The sequence below is a fragment of the Papaver somniferum genome, unplaced genomic scaffold (genome assembly GCF_003573695.1).
Source record: "Papaver somniferum cultivar HN1 unplaced genomic scaffold, ASM357369v1 unplaced-scaffold_21, whole genome shotgun sequence".
In the NCBI taxonomy this organism is placed as follows: Eukaryota; Viridiplantae; Streptophyta; class Magnoliopsida; order Ranunculales; family Papaveraceae; genus Papaver; species Papaver somniferum.
Window position 1 is genome coordinate 7,146,366 of NW_020631041.1, and position 13,095 is coordinate 7,159,460.

Consider the following 13,095-nt stretch of genomic DNA (forward strand, 5'->3'; position numbering starts at 1 on the left):
AGACTATATTTGATCGACAATTTGGTTTTGGTCGGGCGTAGTTTAAAACTACGCCCCACACCAGACATAATTTATACCTACGTCCCATTTTTTATTTATTTTTTCTCTTGAGTGGACGCCCCATAATTTGTTTTTATTCAAATCTTGTATGGAGCGGGATTAATACCTACGCCACATTTTTTATTTCTTTTTTTTCAATCGAATGGGGCGTAATTTCAGATTAGGCCCCATTATTTATTTATTTTCTTGAGTGGGGCGTAATTTCAGATCACGCCCCACCAAATTTAGTCTTCTACCACTGCGTCACACAACGGACTAAACCCAAATTTAATCATTTTTTTCATTCTTTGATCTTTGGGTTTAATAGCACCACTGCAGTTGCTCTTAGGGCTTGTAAAGAGGCTATCTTGAACGCACATTACCGACTTCACCCGGGGTGCAGTCTCTCAGACTACATCTTCCGAACAAAGGAAGCAACTCAAGCAAGTATTCACGCCATGGAGTAGGATTTTGTGCATGCTCCCGGTTGCCGAGCGGCCGATAAGACAGACTACCAGTTCATAGATTCAAGTATTCAACACTTGCGCAGTTTGTACAAAAATTATAACAGCAAAAAAAACAGAGTTACACAGGTGGATAACAATTTTAATTCATGAATTCAAGTATGAGGAGATCCTCTCACACTTTTAATCCCACAGGTTTGGACGTAATTTTTACGAATAAAAATCAACTCAACGAATTCAAAGGGTTGCAATTCCACTGCACTGCACTCCTACATCACCACAGTGCTTGTTCTCTTTGCAATAAAAAACCTCATAGTAATATTTTTTGTTTTGACTTTAGAAAAAAACAAGTAGAGCCTCGTTGAATGGCAACAAACCACATTCTCATTGACAAAATGCATTGGTTGAATCTCATAGATATGGAATGTGACTTTCGAGAAATCTCAGTCCAAAATCACTTGGACTCTTTGTTAATTCATAAAGCCACATCTTATCGTTATCTATCTAATGCCCTAGACCATTTATTTTCCATAAAGATCTCTATTGTCCTTATTATCCCACTTCTTGACATTAATAATGGTGGGCGCACCATAACAAACCATTTTGGAACACAACTTTGGTTTCATATAATGCAATTTAGACACAGTTTCAGTATTAGTTGTATATGAACGCTTCCCAACCGCGTAGTCGTCAATTTGGTTCAAACCCTTCTAAATGACATAATGGGACAATCAGTGATTCAGATCTTAAAGATGAACTGATAAAGATCTTATTACCTGCGTTTGAATTGCACATATACTTGCCAGGTTTTTTCTCAATTGGTTTTTAATTCTCCGGTGAAGGTTACGGGCAACGGAAAAGAGCAACTTTGGGTGCCGGTATCAAAGTATCAAACACCACTCTCAACGGAAAAGCGTGGAGAGAATTCAAACGGTTGGGAAGCTTCCACGTCTCAAGGACAAAAAAGTCAGGAATTTGAGTTTAAGAAATGAAGTAACATTAAATGCTGATGGTGAAGCAGAGGGTACAAGCATCGCACATCAAAGAGACAACCAGCTGACTAACATTGAAGAAGGCGTGTTGGTTCAGGAAGGAGAGTTTGATTATCATCGTGTGGAGGTGGAAACAGCGGAAAAATACACACCCCTATATGTGTCAGGTTCCGAGAGTGGGAAACGTGATATTAGTGAAGGACATTCCTCTATACGAGGGTTCAGAACATTAAATGCTCATATTAATGACTTAGGGGAAGGAGAGAAGGATGGTTTGGTGAACTCAATGTGGGGCTCTTTGGAGCCACATTTCTTATGGAGAATGAACAAAAACAGAGTATCAAACTTTTATAGACGTAAGCTATGTTGTAAAAGGCGAGCGCCTAGGCGCCAAAGAGGTACTAACCGTATGTCTAGCGTTTGCCTAACTCTATTCTACACCATTTTCCACGCTGATGTCTTAGAGTGTCCACAGTGGGCGACTAAACCCAAATATTTGGTCTTTTGAACAGACGCAGTGGAACGTACTATCGATCAAATTTTGATCGACGACTAAAACCCAGAGTATATTTGGTCTGGGACCAAGACTAAACCCAAATATAGTCGAGCGTTGGTATAGTCCACGCCCCACCACCAGGGGGACGTATAGTCCACGTCCCACACCAGGTTGACGTATAGTCCACGCCCCGCATCAGGCGAACGTAAAGTCTACGCTCCACATGGGACGTACACAAAGTCTACGTCCCATTTTTTTTCTTTTTAATTTTGTATGGGGCGGGCATTATACCCCCGCCCCATTCTTTGTTTTCCAAAACAATTTTAGTGGGGCGGACTTTCTTTTTTTTTTTTTTTTCAGAATCTCCCCAATCAGGCGGACGTATAGTCCAGGCCCCACACCAGGCGAATATATAGTGTACGCTCGATCAAATTTAGTCTTCCACACGTAACGTCACACACTAGACTAAAATCAAATTTGATCATCTTTTTTGGTCTTTGATCTTTGGTTATATTCACACCATTGCAGTTTCTCTTAGGCAAGTAAGTTTGGCGCCAAAAACGCCTTGCGGAAGTAAGTGTTAGGCACTAGCCTAAGTGCCAAAGGCGCCATGTTCTTCTCTATGCCGCGAAACTCTGTATCACTATCCTTCTCTGTTTCCTTTTTCTTTATTCCTCCATTCTACTTCATCATCTCTGACTCTATTCTTGGTTTTTATATCCTAATTTAGTTACTGTAATTGGCTTTTTACTTAAACTAATAATGGAAAAATCAGACAAGTCAATGAAGAAACTATGGAAAGTACCGTGATTGACGTAAAACTAGTTTCTTTTCTAAAAAGATTGAGAGCTTGAAGAGAAAGGTGTTTTCCGCTTATTAGAGGGATTCTTAGAAAAAGATTTGGAAGTAGTCTTTTTACTGCGAATCACACCTTTTCCCTTTCACGCTTATGTTTACGATCTCCTCCTATGGACATAATGGAAGATAAAAAACAGAGGCAACAATATTGTTAAAATTAAATAAAAGATGTTTCTTACTTCATTATTGTGTGAAGATGTCGCCTGAAACAATTTTATGTGTTTGTTTGCTGGACCATCCATATGAAATGAGGAAAATAGGTAAGAGTTGTTACAGGTGAAAGGAAAAAAAGAGAAGTAAAGATAAGTAAAGATATCATACCACTTTGTTCTCTTCGGGCCATTTGAATATCCAAGGATCATAAGCAGGAAGTCCTTCAGGAAGGGAAGAGTTAAGCCATGTTCATCCCTACCAGTTATGTATGGACCCACCAAGATGTTTGGGTAGTCTAACCATTGCGTGTCGTTCGACCAACGAGCGGTATTATTTGAAGGATCATGCCAATCAACATCTTGCATGATCCTTTCCTCTTCAGCAATACCATCTTTTCTTGACAAGCGAACACCCCATTTAGAGGAGCTATATTTCATGATGGTAACTTGGTAATTCTTGAAAAAAAATTCAAGGGTATAATCAGCAAGATTAATTTCTTCATCTCAATGATCAGGATTTCTCTTATCCATTGGGTACTGAGATTCTAAACCTGCTGCGTGACGAGCGTATTCAAGAGTTATTCTACTATTACCACTAAGTTGAAATATGCCACGCTAAAACTCGCCTTTGAAAGGATCTCATAAAACAAGGGAATTTTGGGATCATACAGGGGAATAGGAAGACCAGCAAGAAGTTGTCCCACTGAAAGGATGATCTTTTGATCACTCCATTCCTCTAGAGAAAACCATTCAGGTCCGAGTTTGGATGAAGGTTTTGATCCAGCGGAGGCAGATAACGAAAAAACCCGTGCACCAAACTCTTTCTTCAATCTATCGAATGCACGTTTAGTCTTCCAACCAGCTTCAAGAATTTTTAAGTATGGGAATGAAGAAAAGATGATAAGAGATGATCAAGAAGATCAAAATCAAAATGGAAGAGAAAAAACAAAAGAATTGCGAGAAGAAATCAGAGGAAAAGAAGCAGAAGAAAATAGTTGCACAGAATAAAAAAATCAAGAGTAAAGAGAAGTATGTAGAAGAAAAAGGGTAAATAAAATATTTACTCTCGATTCCCGACATATTCACTCATTAATGCGATGATTAAGAATGAACGGATAAGAAAAAGTGGTTATAAAAGACGTGTAAGATCAAGAGTAGCTAAAAAGACACGCGTAAATTCTCACGCTTAAATTAGGGAAATATGTCAGCTGAAAAGAATATGAAAAGATGAATGTGCGCGGCATTTTAAATTGGAATTTCTCATATCGCTCCCTATCCAAAGAAACGACATGAGAAAGGCACAATGTAGATACTAGATACCGCACGTCATAATATGTGCGTGAAGTAATAGTTCGATAAACAAACGGAGGATATCGCGTATAGTATATTTGAGATGACGCATCAGATGACATCAGAAAAATCACGAATAAAGTGTGATAGTCGTGCGAAGTTATAGAGCTCGTGCGGGAAGAGTCAAGATAAGCGTGAGATAATGACGCACGCCATATCCAAAAATAAAGGTTTTACTAACTGGCATCCACTATGTAAACCTCTATATAAGGGGACCGGGCGACTTTGTAAAGAGAGATCTTTTGGAGAGCTTAGATTTAGAATTTAGGAGAGAGAAAGATTATTTTTCACCAAGTTAAAACTCATCTCAAATCTTATAACCATATTGAAGATTTTATAAACGAATGTATGAAATTTAAGATGATTACTGAATGGTTATTCAGATCTCTTCAAGAATGTGGTTATAGGAGTTCCTGCAACTACAACAACCGTGAAGATTAGCCACGACGTTTAACCCCAACAATATCAAATCCACCGTCATATTCCATAATTTCCCGTTGTTAGGACAGCATTCTACTACTAGCAGTATTATTAATACTCCAACTCCTCCACAGATGGCGCCAATGATAAGATTTTCCTTGGATTACCTGCCAAAAATAAAATAAAAATGGATTAATCATCATAGGTAAAAAGAAGAAAAGAGTATAGCTAGACCGGTAAACATTTGATATGGTAAATGGAGGGGGAAAATGCACCCACCTCCTCCAGTACTGCTTCCTTGCCCTTTGTCTCCACCTCCCGAACCGCCTCCTTCCCCATAATCTCCGCCTCCTCGTGAACCGCCACCTCCTTGCCCATTGCCTCCGCCTCCACCCAAACCGCCTCCCTTCCCATTGCCTCCCCCTCCACCCGAACCCCCTCCTTGGTTCCCACCATTTGGCAACGGTGAATCGGCTGCATTATTCCCATTGTTCTGGGTTGGTGCATCAGCATCTTGGTTAAGATCTCCACCTCCTTGGCTCCCGTCGGTTGGTAATGGTGAAACGGCTGCGTTATTCCCATTGTTCGGGGACGGTGCAACAGCAACTTGGCTATTGTCTTGACCTGGCGCAACAGCTTCTTGCAAATCGCGTCTTAAAGGTGGAGTAGCGCCGCATGAGAGAAATAGGTCGTCTTGAGTAAGATCATAAACATCGCCATACAAAGGATTTGGAACAGGAATTGATATACGATCGATTACCTCACAATAACCCGAATCCATCAATATTTTGTTAATATTGAGAACAACGTCGTTAGAGTTGAAACTGTGACCAGTACAGTGTGTGTTGAGCTACTTAGGCAGCCAACTGTTCGAAAATATGCTGAATATCTATTGATGTTGGTATCCATAGATGACTGTAAGCAACTAAAAAAAGTATGCATGTGTTAAGCATAAGCTTTTAAAAGTGATGGCGACATGGCCATACCATATGCACCATTTAGGTCTTGGAGATAACGTCTCAGGAGACATTTACCAGGGTCTTGAATCTGTATTTCCTGATGATGATAGTTTATGTTTCGAACCAGAAATTTTCCAGAGAGAAATGGTAGACTATCTATCAAGGTTTCACCCTTACTGTTGCAAGTAATATTATACCCGGGATTGTAACCATTACTACATTGGACACCTTGGAAATCTTTGATTCCAAAAGGGTAGGGAGTTTTAGGTTCAGTTTTGCTACTCTGGATACTCAGATAGGATTCTCCACAAGTGATTATTTCTGGAATTAGAATGAGAAAAAGAATGATGGAATACAATGACAATAGAAGAAACCCTAGGGTAGCCATGATTGATATTGATAATGTTCTTTGTATGGATTTACAAGAAAGCTTAATTCATTCTCATGCGCGTTTGCTTTATAAATACATGGATTTACAAGTAGTTCCACTAGTGCTAGTGAGTTTTATAAAAGGGTTAAAATTAGCTATAATTAGGTGTTTAAGAGTAGATACCCATCAAGTTTTAGAAGGTTGTGTGCATGATGTATATATTTACGATTCATTATGGGTTGTGGGAAAAGGTACATCTAGTTAAGGTTGAGTTGAAAGTTAACAATTAACACTACAAGTTTAAAATACAAACAGGCGCAAAGTTTCAGACAAAGTCTTCATAATAAGATGTTAACCGCTTGATAATAATCAGGTGACGGCCACAGAGAGATTTTACTTGCAATGGCCGTTTATGAATAGGTTAATTATCTTTTTCAAAAAAGTAAATGAAAATAAATAGGTTAGTTAATAGGTAAAAAAATCCAAACAGATTTTAAAACAAAATTAATAGAAACCACACCATCTAATGTTCTAGTGGCAAAGTGACAAATTCCCCATTAATTGATAGAATCTCTACTTAAGCGGTGTGCATCAAAAAAGGAGTGCACCCTAGTTCTACTGCTATTATAAGTTGTGTACTATTGAACTAGAAACTGCAATTTTAGGTCTGTTAACACCCCTTTCTTTTGTTGTTTTCCAAATCGGGTTTGAGTTCAATGCTTAATATCATTGATCTATTCACTTCTCAAGCAAACAGAAGAAAGACGACATTTTCTGCTTTTGGACTATAGATAGGTAGGTAGCTTGTTCTCCTACTAAACAAACAAAAAAAAAAATCATATATGTATTTGCCTAGTTGGCGTACATATATGCGGACATCCCTTAACTACGAAGGCTACAACTTCGTTGAAGATGCATTAGGGTTGTATCTTTCGAGGAATGTGTGGATGAGGCTAGAAGTTTTCTCCACCTAGTTTTGGTCCATTGTATTTTTAGATCATCCTACTCTAATCTAGCTCTACTCTCTAGCCTGCCCATAACTGGTTGATCTCACATCCCTCTTGATTAGTGATTTCAACTTTGTTGTGCAACTAGCTCCATTTTAATGGAAATTATATTCTACCTACGATAATATTTGTGTAATTCAACCGTTAATAAATACATTTCAAAAACCGATTGATTCCGAACAAAAAAATCACCCAATAATCCAATTTTATTATTTATGAGGACATTTACAACAGAAAAAACAGTGCCTTAAATATTATGTACAGGGCGTCTGTACGTTCAGATTGCTAGTACACTCCATATAATGGAAACAAAGATGTCTAATGTAGAAACAATACAAAGATATATGTTTATGGAGCAGTGAACGAAGTGGTGACATTCAGCAAACGGGACATGCATGTCAGCTTACCCATAGGCCGCACGTCTATCTCCCTCGAAAGCATTTGACTATTTTCGGTCCGAAGCAACATAGGAAGATTATTAGAAGTGGTAATCCGACAAAAATGCTGAGAAGAGTACTAAGGAGAATTTTCTTCCGATTACCTGTAGAAACAAACAAAAGTCAGATGAGATTTATCTGAAGATGGATTATAATTGTAAAGCTAATGTGAAAACGAGTAAGAACATTTTTACTTCTCTTTTGATACGTAAGGTAAGGTGGTAATTCAAGCCATGACCACGACAGAACATAATTTTCATTTAAATCAACGGGAACATCTCTCTTAATTGCTGAATTCGGGATCGGAACATCAGCAATACGGACACAACTTGTATTGAGCGTTGCAATATTTGTAGTAGGAATATTTGTAGCGATAACGGTGTGAGTGGAGCTACTTAGGCAACGGATGTGCGTCACCTTGTTCGTTATTGCAAGGAGACTTTCAATCGATGAAGAGCAATTCAGGAACGAATATGTTTGATACGAAACACCAGACTCACCAAGCTGATACGGTGTACCCAAAAGATTCAATTTCAAAACACGTTTCGGAAGACAGTTATCTGGATCATAAATTTCTATCTTCTGCAGAAAGCTATATACATTCCGGACGAAAAATTTACCCGAAAATGGAAGCTCTATTACTGTTTTATTTGTTTCATAGCAAGCAAGTTCATAACCGGGGGAACCACATGCCTCGCTGCCACGACCTTTTAGTGTGAAAGGAAATCGAACTGTTGGTTCGTCCTTTGTACACCACTGATAAATTGGACATTTTTCTGCACCAGCACCTTCAATCAAATATGGAACGAATTGGAGGAAGACAAAGAAGAAAAATGAAAATTTTATGATACCCATTTGGTGATTAAAGATGCGTTTATTAGCTTCTATACATGTATATATTTCGATGATGTTGGATAACAACATTAGACTTTTGATATTGTTGAAGACGCCCATTCAATCATACGAAAGAATCAACGACTATTTAAAATAATGCACCGACCGCGACCGAGTAGCAAATTTACAAGCAATCTAAAGGATAACACAATTTTTTACTTTTTAGATGGTATGAAACTTTGGATTTTTGTCGTGCCAAAGAAATTTCAAGTCAGTTTCATTGTGTTCCAACTGCATTTTTTTTTTCTGCTGAAGGTTGATTTAGAACGGAATTTATACATAACTTGACGAAGAATTCATGTTCAGTGCCAAGTCTTTTTTTCTTTCTTTCTGAAGCATCAATGCCAAGTCTGGATGACATCTATCAATCATTTGAATGGAAACTACAAACCAATTTAATTAGAAATTAGAATTTATGGTTTAACTTGAAGAAGAATTTATCACCATCGACTTATCCCTTGGAGTAGACATTCCGATAGAAAAAGTATTGTGTCAGGAAAATTCACTTCAATTATATTTTAAGAGAAACATGGAGCCAAGAGCATTGATATTTGGAGCACTTCTCCCCACTTGCCAATTTGTCCCGGGAGTCTTTGCCAGGTCTACCTATGATATTGCTTGGTGCTTGTGTCCTAAAAAGTTTATCTAACTACTATCGTCCGATTTTGCCACTTATCTCAGCGGCAGTTTTTTGGGTCCTTTTGAAGGAATTTTTGAAAGGAAAATGGCTGAGTTTTAATATACACACATAGAGGCCTTTTGCCATCTCTAAAAGAGGTGAGAAATCCAGTCAACATAATGAATTAGTCAGTAGTCTTTAAGAGGTGGAGATGATTCAAAATTCTTTGGTCTAATGATACTTAACAAGGTCAAGGAAATGTATGTATATGTAGAAGGTAGGAAACTCATTTTTATCACCAAAATGGGTATCATAAAAATTCCATTTTTCTTCTTTGTCTTTATCCACCTTGTTCAATATCTGATTCAAGGTGCAGAAATATGTCCAATTCAATGGTGCGCAAAAGATGAGCCAACAATTCGATTTCCTTTTACTTTAAAAGATCGTGGTAGCGAGGTATGTGATTCACCCTGTTACACACTTATTTGCGATGAAATGAATTGAACAGTACTAGAGCTTCCATTTTCCCGGTAAATTCTTTGTTCGAAATCTATATGACTTTCTGCAGAAGATTGAAATCTATGATCCAGATAACTGCCTTCCGAAACGCATTTGGATTTGAATCTTTTGAGTACACCTTACCATCTCGGCGAGATTGGTGTTTCATATCAGAAGTATTCGCTCCTTAACTGTTCTTCATCGATTGATATTCTTCTTAAAATAATAACAAAGTTGACACACATCCGTTGCCTAAGTAGCTTCGTACACACGGTTATCGCTGTGGATGTTCCGACTTCAAGTATTGCTCCACTCAATACGATTTTTATGCATATTGCTGATGTTCCGATCCCATATTCACCGTTTCAGAAGGACGTTCCCGTTGATTTGAATGAAAATTTTGTTCTTTCTTATCCCACTTGTCAAAAGAAAAGTGAAAGTAAAGTCTCCTTACTAATTCCCAGATGTTACATTATAAATCCAGCTTCGGATAGATCTCAGCTGACCTTTTTTTTTCTTTTTCTTTCCAGGTGATCGAAAGACAATTCTCGTACTCTGCTTGGCTATCGGATTGCCAAATTTACTATTCGTCGTAGGGGTGGGCTATATAGCTTATATTGCTTGTTGTCGAGATAACAACTCTTATGGAAGAAGATAAATTGCTAAATCTTTTCTTACTTTTTTTAGGTTTTTATTTTGTCTATAGAATTGGTAATAAAGTGGTAGACACTTTTTTCAAGAAAACAAATATTTTCGATTGTATTCTTAATTTGGATGTATTCATCTTACTTGCATTGTTGCAAAAACTTTTAATGGATAAATCTAATATCAGATAGTAAATCCTTCCTCCACTATATTAGATGCTCTACTGATATATTTCCGGTCTTGGCCGTGGTTTAGTTTTAGTGATATCTTATTTGTCGACTAAAATATGCTTTCTTTGAACAATTAATAACAGTGATTGTATAGTGTTAAAAGTAATGCATTTTTACAGTTTACTATATCCAACTTTACTCAATGTAAAAGTTAATAGTCAGAAATTTCTAGTTAGTGTGAACTCAAGAAGTTTGGTCCCGAAGCAATTACTGTAGCTTACTTGGAGTGGTGTCCAAACATTCTACAGTCAAAATATCTTTAGTTTCTTTCCTTTCAAACTAAGTTAAGAAGACCCAAGATGGTCAGTTGTAAGGCTATAAAAGCTACCTCCCTGTAACTCTTTTGAGTCAATCCAAGACTACAGAACTACTTCTAAACTTCAGCTTTCTTTGTTTTTTTCTTAATCTGCAGAGAGTACTTGAGTTATTCCAACTAAATTCCAGTACTACTCAAACCTATACAAAACTATCCATCAGAATTCTCCCATAATCTCATCAATAATCAAACATATACTTATAACTAAATTACACCGAAACTTTTAATACGGATGATTTGGCTAGTTTTATTGGATGACTCAATTGAGCCTTTTATGCGACGAGAAAATGTACTTTAGATGTTTTTTTTCTTTTATGATACAGGTGGTGCATGGCTGTCGTCAGCTCGTGCCGTAAGGTGTTGGGTTAAGTCCCGCAACGAGCGCAACCCTCAACTGATTTGGAATTGATAGTTTCTCTCCAAAAATAAATTCATAATCAGGGACTTAAAACCCCCGACTATTGAGAGACGCTACGGCTTTGACTAAAACTCGAATTGGTTGTTGATTATGTCGAATCGAATACCCCAAAATGACCATGGTCTAATCAATTTTTTGCAATTTCGTTTGATTCGATTACATTGCATTAAAATTGATCATTTTCTTTTTCAGAATTGGTTTGATAATCAAAAAGACGGGGTTCTAATTATATTTAATCTCCATAAAGCCGAATGAGTTCGATAAATTTCACCTTCAATTGTTTCTAATTAAAAGTTTTGTTTTGAAAAGCGTTGTATACAGTAAATTGTGATGTAAAAAAAGGTTAACAACACATATATACGTCCCTAATATCTTTCGTCCCAAATAAAAGAGCAGTTAAAATTACGTCCACCAAACCGGGATTTTTGGTCGGCACCCGTTTTGTGCGGTCATCTTATATAACAAAGGAAAAAACAACTGATATGAAATTCTTGCCCGACACTGGGTAGGAATTATATAGGAATTCCCAAAATAACATATATTCCATGTGAAATAGAGGAAAATTTCATAATAGTTACGAAATTATTTGAGATCTCTTTGCACTTTTATTTGCACACTATCTCCCGGCTCGTATTCTGAAGATATGTTCCTCTTGTGAAGCTAAACTTTTCCATCTAAATGAATATGTTCATAAACCTATAACACCAATGTCTACTATTTTGGCTATGATCCGTTGAAAATAAAAGAATTTTTCTATCCATTGAAATGAAAACCGGTAGATTGTAAGTCTAAATAATTTGGAATATATTCATTTTTGGTACATATATAGACCTGTTAAAAAACAACATATTTAGAAAATGACAGTTTCAGATCCAATACCATCGGTTTTTTGTATACAAAAAAAAAAAAAAAAAGACAACATTCCTCATTATATAATTACTATTAACTGTTGGTTTTCTTTTGAAGCATAATTATTAGTTGCTCACAGAACACATTTTTTATTCTCCAAATGTGTCGTTACATGTGAAGAAGCAACGCATACTCGCACGTACATTGCTCCGTTGGGAGCCGGAGCGTAACCAAAGATAGCACCAAACTATCAGGATTGATAAACATGGCAATCCGTAGAAAATGCTGACAAGAGTAATTATGAGAACTTTCATTCGATCACCTGGAAAAAGAACAAAAAAAATAGAAAAAAAAATCAGCTGAGATTATGCAAACCTACATTATAATTGGTAAGGATCATCTGAGAATTAGCAAAGGAAATTTTACTTTTCTTTTTACAAGTGAGATAAGACAGAACAAAATTTTCATTCAAATCAACTGGAACGCCCTTCTGAATCGGTGAATATGGGATCGGAACATCAGCAATATGCAAACAACTTGTATTGACGGAAAAATTATTTGCAGTCGGAACATCTGCAGTGATAACTGTGTGTGTGGAGCTACTTAGGCAACGGATGTGTGTCAACTTTGTTGTTATTTTAAGAAGACTATCAATCGATGAAGAGCAGTTAAGGAACGAATATTTCTGATATGAAACACCATGCTCACCAAGATGATAAGCTGTACCCGATAGATTCAACTTCAAAATACGTTTCTCAAGGCAGTTATCTGGGTCATAGATTTCAATCTTCTGCGGAAAGTTATAAAGATTTCGAACAAAAAATTTACCGGAGAATGGAAGCTCTAGTATTGTTTTATTCATTTCATCGCAATTAAGTTCGTAACAGGGGGAACCACAGACCTCGCTACCACGATTCTTTAAAGTAAAAGGATATCGAATCATTGGCTCATCTGTCGAGCACCACTGACTTGGACATTTTTCTGCACCTTCAGTCAAATATGGAACGAATAGGAGAAAAACGAATAGGGGAAAAACAAAGAAGAAGAACGAAAATTTAATGATACCCATCTGGAGATAATAG

At 37.1% G+C, this 13,095-nt stretch overlaps 3 protein-coding genes across 3 annotated transcripts; 1 reads left to right on the forward strand and 2 right to left on the reverse strand.

Annotated features, from left to right (window-relative positions):
• Positions 1–7,295: 7,295 nt before the first annotated feature.
• On the reverse strand, positions 7,296–8,750 carry LOC113339242 (putative RING-H2 finger protein ATL21A). Its single transcript, XM_026584543.1, has 2 exons — positions 7,739–8,750; positions 7,296–7,648 (listed from the first exon to the last, which is right to left on the reverse strand). Exons 1-2 carry the CDS (start codon positions 8,496–8,498, stop codon positions 7,530–7,532), a joined length of 879 nt encoding a protein of 292 aa, XP_026440328.1. The 5' UTR covers positions 8,499–8,750; the 3' UTR covers positions 7,296–7,529.
• Positions 8,751–9,557: 807 nt separating this feature from the next.
• On the forward strand, positions 9,558–10,395 carry LOC113339243. The gene is made up of 3 exons (XM_026584544.1): positions 9,558–9,731; positions 9,925–9,994; positions 10,086–10,395. The coding sequence occupies exons 1-3, from the start codon at positions 9,612–9,614 to the stop codon at positions 10,211–10,213; spliced, it is 318 nt and encodes a 105-aa protein (XP_026440329.1). The 5' UTR covers positions 9,558–9,611; the 3' UTR covers positions 10,214–10,395.
• A 1,760-nt stretch (positions 10,396–12,155) lies between these two features.
• On the reverse strand, positions 12,156–12,875 carry LOC113339521 (putative RING-H2 finger protein ATL21A). The gene is made up of 2 exons (XM_026584774.1): positions 12,440–12,875; positions 12,156–12,335 (listed from the first exon to the last, which is right to left on the reverse strand). The coding sequence occupies exons 1-2, from the start codon at positions 12,873–12,875 to the stop codon at positions 12,163–12,165; spliced, it is 609 nt and encodes a 202-aa protein (XP_026440559.1). The 3' UTR covers positions 12,156–12,162.
• Positions 12,876–13,095: the final 220 nt, after the last annotated feature.

Excerpts from the sequence above, each read along its gene's own strand:
- LOC113339242 (XM_026584543.1), bottom strand. The coding sequence starts at position 8,498 with ATGGGCGTCTTCAACAATATCAAAAGTCTAATGTTGTTATCCAACATC. Across the intron at positions 7,649-7,738 it reads CCTTACGTATCAAAAGAGAA|GTAATCGGAAGAAAATTCTC; the intron begins GTAAAAATGTTC and ends TTGTTTCTACAG.
- LOC113339243 (XM_026584544.1), top strand. The coding sequence starts at position 9,612 with ATGACTTTCTGCAGAAGATTGAAATCTATGATCCAGATAACTGCCTTC. Across the intron at positions 9,732-9,924 it reads ATTGGTGTTTCATATCAGAA|AAGGACGTTCCCGTTGATTT; the intron begins GTATTCGCTCCT and ends TCACCGTTTCAG. Across the intron at positions 9,995-10,085 it reads TTGTCAAAAGAAAAGTGAAA|GTGATCGAAAGACAATTCTC; the intron begins GTAAAGTCTCCT and ends TTTTCTTTCCAG.
- LOC113339521 (XM_026584774.1), bottom strand. The coding sequence starts at position 12,875 with ATGAATAAAACAATACTAGAGCTTCCATTCTCCGGTAAATTTTTTGTT. Across the intron at positions 12,336-12,439 it reads TCTCACTTGTAAAAAGAAAA|GTGATCGAATGAAAGTTCTC; the intron begins GTAAAATTTCCT and ends TTCTTTTTCCAG.